The following is a 6,054-nucleotide window of genomic DNA, read 5'->3' on the forward strand; positions in this document are numbered from 1 at the left end:
CGGCAGCCGCAGCAGCATTCTTTTCTAGCTGCCGCTCACTGGGCTAAAAATCCATTCTTGTGCCGAATAAAAATCCATTCTTTCCATTGATTTTTTCAAGACTCAAGATTGTGTGGATGTTTCTTCCAAATCCAATCCAATTCATTCATTCACTCACCCCTAATAAGATTCAAGATGAAGAGCAGTAGCTTTGGTTTCCATTTATGTTTGCAAATCCAAATGGACTGAAGCTGATTCATTCATTTTTATTCTTCTTCTTGGCTGCCGCTCACTCAGACTCAGCTACATTCATTTTTCTGAATCCATTCTTCAGATTGTCCATTTTAAACATCGAGAGAGACTCAAGATGTTGATGCAATCCAAATTCATTCACTCACAGATTTTGAATTTATTCATTTTAGTGTTATCTACAGCTAGTAGTAGGTGCTTTGATAGATATGTATTTTTACTTCATTCTTGCAAATCCAAATGGATTCATTTTTACAGATTGATGAACAGATGCATTTTCTTTTAACTAGTAGTACTAGTAGTCCCTCCGTTCCAAAATACATACTTGCCGTGGTTGGTTTTAGTTCAAAGTTCAAACGGAGGGAGTAGATAATAACAAGAATGGCATTCTTAGATTGATTTGATTACAACTGAAGGACAGCCACTCTTATATTATATGTAATGTAATGTAATGTAGCAGTAACTATCACATGTTTCTTTTGTGCAGAAAATCAAATCAAATCAAATAAGACCCTCCTCCCTTGACTTCCTTCCTTAATTCTAAGGAAGATCATCCTCCTCCTCCCCTTCCGATTCGTCCGCTACGACCACGAGCCGCAACGGACCGCCAAACAGTCTGCTCAGCAGCGTCTGGTTCAGCCCTCCTATCCCTCGCGCCGTGCCAGAATGCCAGATCCTCGACGCCAAGCCCTGCCACCTGCTGCGCCCATTGTCCCGTGACGACTCGCTGCGGGGAACGCCGCATGTACGGGGATCCAGATAGTAGTTCAGGACCAGGCCGTTCCCGCGAGGAACGACCCCGAGGTCTCGTGACAGTGCCTTCCCCACTATTTGGACATGAGATATGCTGGAAAGCAAGCAAGCACATACATACATACATGATTAGTAAGCACATGTGTGCAATTATTTATCTAGCTCCACACAGTCGCACGACAACAACTCACCATATGTAGTAGAGACCATCGATTGCCTGTTTCTGAACTCTCCCAAGAAGCTCAACCTTGACCACCCCACCAATACACAGAACCGGGTGTGGCAGCTTGAAGGATTGCAAGACATTTTCCTGGAATAATAATGTTACTGACTCAGCAGGTTTACATACATACCAGCACAAGGCGACTGCAAACATATAGACACATTATTAAACAAAAAAATCCAGGTAATAAACACTTTTAGAACACTGCTAGAGATAGGTCGATCAAATGCAATTTCTTCATGCTCAGGCTTTTAAGAATTGTTCATGCTCTATATAAGCTGTTTGATTTATTTCTACAAGAGAAGAGATCCTTATGTTGAGCGTGCAAAGGACGACATATAGGCCTGGGGATATCAATCAGATATATCTATTCAACTGAGCTGCAAAACCTATTTTCTAGAAGCAACTGACCTGCAGCATCGGGAATTCTGGAGATGTGTAGGTCCAGACATAGTTTCTGTCATCAATCAACTGGCCCTCATTTTCATCACAGACAAGTGCTTCAGGGCGTAGCGGTGACCTTGGATAGCCCATCTGGACCCGGATGCTCTTTGGCGAATATATGGGATCGCCATGCTGGAAAAACGCTGCAACGACGCATGGTGGGAAGTATTGTTATTATTTAACACACACACACACACACACACCTGAGGCCTTTTAACTTGTTTTGAACCAGCCATATATACAGAAAGAAGGGAGGATGCAGTGACAGCAGACCTTTGAATGGCTGCAGCTTGATCTCTTGGATGAGGCAGAGATCGGCCTGGAGGCGATATATGAGGCACTCGGCGGTGGCGGGGTCCCTCTGGCCACCGCTGGACCAGTAGGAGGGCCTGTTGGACTCGAGGTGGTCGACAGACTCGAGGGTGTTCTCGATGGTCTCGTCGGGGAAGTTGTCGGTGCTGGAGGCGCCGATGCAGTGGATGATGCAATCCCTGGGCTTGTAGGGCGTGAGGAGGCCGTGGCTGAGGTGCATGTACACTCTGTGGTCCCGATGGAGCTTGTCGTCAGCGCTGGTGGCGGTGTCCTGATCCCGGCGTGCCAGGGTTCTGGAGGTGGTGGTGGTGACGTCGACTTGGGTGAAGGTGGAGACCTCCGGGCAGGCACGCAGGCACTGCAGCTTGCTGAACTGGTTGTCGATAACTATAGACGTAACGGCAGAGCACAAGACAGAAGTAATCTTTTATAAGAAGACGAGAGAAAAAACAGAGCATAGCTTTTGATTCATCCATTCATTCATTCATTAGACTGATTTCATATCTGGATCGGAAATCAGTACTAGTGCTTGCTAAACTAAACAAAACAGGTAGGAGTAGAGCAGAATCTATCTATGAATTCGGAGTAGATATGTAGATAAATGCTCCGGACATGGATGAATCGAATAGGGAGGCCAGATCCAGAGAGAGAGATACCGAATTGTCGCCAGGATCGGGAGACGGCGGATGCGCGTGCGAGGTCGGCGGGGTGGTGGAGCATGGTGAAGACGGTGACGGAGGTGTCGGGGCCCAGGTAGTCGACGAAATCCGCCGCCGGCGCCGGCGAGGAGGAGGAGGAGCATGGGGAGGAATCCTCCATGTCCATGGCTCTGGTCGTCCGTCCGCTAGTCTGGTGGGATAGGGGATGAAATTCGCCGAGCCGACTACCTCTTCTGCAACCAATCAATCAATCAACTCATCTCATCTCATCTGAGGGACAAGACAAGAGAAGCGCGTGACCGACAAAGAGAAGAAGAAGAAGAAGAGAGAGAGAAGAGAGATTGGATTGGATTGGATTGGGGGAGGGGAACCCGCTTTGGGCTGGGTTGGGATGGGACCCGTAGGTAGGGGAGGAGGGGATGACAGAGTACCAAGAAAAAGAAAAAGAAAAGGGAAAGGGTAAATTCCCTCCTACCCAATTCACTTCCAATTCGAGCTTGTCGTCCGGTCGTCGCCGCCGTCCGCACCAAGGCGACATACTACAAGTTGTTCACCCTGGAGCATCGGGCGGAAATGCAAACCACGGAGGAGCGCCACGCACTGCGGCTAGCCTGCCTCCGGAGTAGGAAGGTTGGAGCGAGGAGGAGTTGGAAGAGATGGGGCAAGAGGAGATTGAAGATACGGGGCAAGAAGAGGAGGAGCCACAATCGGATGAGGAGGAGGAGGATGCTCATGCCAAGTTCAACATGGAGGTCACGCTAGTAGAGTTTGAGCTCACCCAAACGGAGGACGCAGAGCGGTAGGACATCAACGAGTCTACCTGGTCTGAGGCGGAGGTGGCGGAAAACCGCCGCTTCATCGACCTGGAGGGGGGGACATGGTGCGTGAGTAGCTCTTCGCGGACAAGGAGGAGGCGCAGTCGTTTCACCCGGCATCGGCATGACCACGAGGCCGGTGACTCCAACAAGGAGGTTCGCCGTATCCGATGACGAGTAGTTTAGTTTTTTAGTCTGGGGTGAGGGTGAGGTGATGGTGTCTTCGATTAGGGGTCACTCACCATGTCGTCTCTCGGTCAAGGTGGGTCGGCCGAGGACCTCCTTGACGGTTCAGTAAGGGGCCATCTCAAGGACGCCCACGCTGCATAGAAGCATGTTTCTCGAGACTTGCGCATACTCCAAGGCTTAAAGATTGTTGCTTGCTCCCGCATGAGTTGTTGGGATCCCCAGGTGTAATGGTGATGTAGCCTAGAAGCAAGTACTTTCCTCAATTAGAGAACCAAGGTTATCAATTCAGTACGAGTTTCTCCCAACGAAGAAAGTTAGCAGTAAACACGCACGCATCACAAACACGCTTGTCCCCAACACGACAAGAGGATTATCAATCCCCTTGTCTTGCTAGTTACAAGACTAAACACAAATGATATAGATAATTGGTAACAAAAATAAAATAGGGCAACAAGGTAAATAATTGCTTTTAGTAAATGAGAATATACCCGGGAGTATAACTTCATTAGTGACATCTCTCTTAACTACAAAGTTGCAATGAGTGTTTGATAGTTTGTTTAAAAGCAGGAGTGATTGGAAAAAGTTAAATAGTAATAAAGATTTCTGAATTGTCTTTGCTTTGGTGTTCTTGGTCTCCCCACAACGCCTCACCTGATTCGCCGATGCGATCAAAGCTATATCTAAAACTCGGTCTTACGTTTATTTATAACAAACATTTTAACTTATTTATGATTTATTTCAGCAATATATGATTTTAGTTAACATTTTTTCTTATACTTAGCACAATCTGCAACATATTGATTTTGATAAAATCTACAATACAATGTTATTTGTCATAAATGTTGTCATGTATTTGCTAATACGTTCGTAACAATTGAAATTATATTTTGTGTTAAGAGCTACATTCGCTTTTTCTTTAGGTCCTTGTCTGAAATATTGCTAAGAAAAACATTTGACTAAATCGGACCCCTTGGATCTTAAAAACATTGCATTCTATGTGTTCACAACTATTTTAATATCCTTAAATATCTTTGTATAAAGCTCTGGAACATATGTGTCAAGCAAATCCCTTGAATAGTAAGCCAACAACATGGTGGTGGTAGGGGCGGGTGATAGGCTAAAGTTGGAGAAGTCACTAGAAGATCCATCTCTTCTATGTTGGTTAGTCTTGCCTCTCGGGAAAAGACATGACACCCTCGTCATGTGATCGGAAGTGTGATGATATAGAATAACATGTATAATGATAAAAAAATATAATTCTGCAACATTAAAAGCATGCTCTTCCGTGTTCTTGTATATGAAATTTTGACCACTCATCTCTGTGATAGTGGTAGCATGTTTACAAAAAGTTGCATGATATAAAGTACTACCTAAGAACTTGGAAGGAATCCCTAGCTAAAGGTTCACACGTGTGACTTGGCATCCAATAAAACCTTCTTTTGAAAAGCATAATCAGTATGTGTCGTTTGTTTCACTAAGGCTAACATAACAACCATGAGTATCACTAGAAAAAAGTGCTTACATGGCCACAAGTATCGTAGAAAGACACACTAAACTAGCATAAGTGACATAAATTTTATGCTCACACCGACACATCATCACCATGCTTTGGAGTCTTATACTAATCCAATAAATTTTATTATAATAAGTAATATTTGTGAACTGAGCATAGCTCAGATGTGTTAGGCTACTTGTGATGAAAGAAGCCCACCAAGATTCAAGATACTTATGGTTAGAATTTGGAAGGTGCTCAAGGGTATCCATTGTTGCCCTGGACAGAGCAGATACATACACATAGTAGTACTATGTTCCATGCTAGGTTAAGAAAAGAGAGAGGGTTAGTGAAATCCATTCATCTGACGGCAACGGGATCGAGATATGGATTTGGGTTTGGATTGGACGGCGCCTCATCCTTTGGCTTTGGCTTTGGCTTTGGCAATGGAGGGATGATGCAGCAGGCCACACGATGATGATAAGCACACCCATTTGTTTGTATATTTTACGATAATAAATAATAATATAATAAAATACTCCTATGTTACTATTTTTTGTTTTGTCAAATTAATCCGAGCTACAACAATATTCTTTTTTGAGCTAGCACAGTATCCTTCCTACACAGATACACATAGAAGTATCTTCTCTTGTAGGCTAGGCTAGGTTAAGAAAAGAATCAGACGGCGGTGGGATTGAGATGTTGGATGTTGGATCAGATCAGAAGGCGGAGGGCGGAGGGCGTCTAATCCCTCGTCCTACCAACACCGCAACAGCGGAGGGAGGGGATCCGCTCCAACCCTTGTCCTCTCCCCTCCTCCCCTATCCCGGATATTCACAATTTTATTTTATTACCATCATTTGTGTTGAATTTCATTCATATATATATATATATATATATATATATATATATATATGTATATATATATATATATATATA

At 44.5% G+C, this 6,054-nt stretch overlaps 1 protein-coding gene across 1 annotated transcript; it reads right to left on the bottom strand.

Moving 5' to 3' along the window:
• Positions 1 to 594: 594 nt before the first annotated feature.
• Positions 595 to 3,012, bottom strand: LOC125531151 (F-box protein At4g00755-like). Its single transcript, XM_048695562.1, has 5 exons — positions 2,617 to 3,012; positions 1,922 to 2,347; positions 1,616 to 1,791; positions 1,173 to 1,291; positions 595 to 1,075 (listed from the first exon to the last, which is right to left on the bottom strand). The coding sequence occupies exons 1-5, from the start codon at positions 2,783 to 2,785 to the stop codon at positions 769 to 771; spliced, it is 1,197 nt and encodes a 398-aa protein (XP_048551519.1). The 5' UTR covers positions 2,786 to 3,012; the 3' UTR covers positions 595 to 768.
• Positions 3,013 to 6,054: the final 3,042 nt, after the last annotated feature.

This window comes from Triticum urartu, unplaced genomic scaffold, assembly GCF_003073215.2.
Source record: "Triticum urartu cultivar G1812 unplaced genomic scaffold, Tu2.1 TuUngrouped_contig_6843, whole genome shotgun sequence".
Classification (NCBI taxonomy): domain Eukaryota; kingdom Viridiplantae; phylum Streptophyta; class Magnoliopsida; order Poales; family Poaceae; genus Triticum; species Triticum urartu.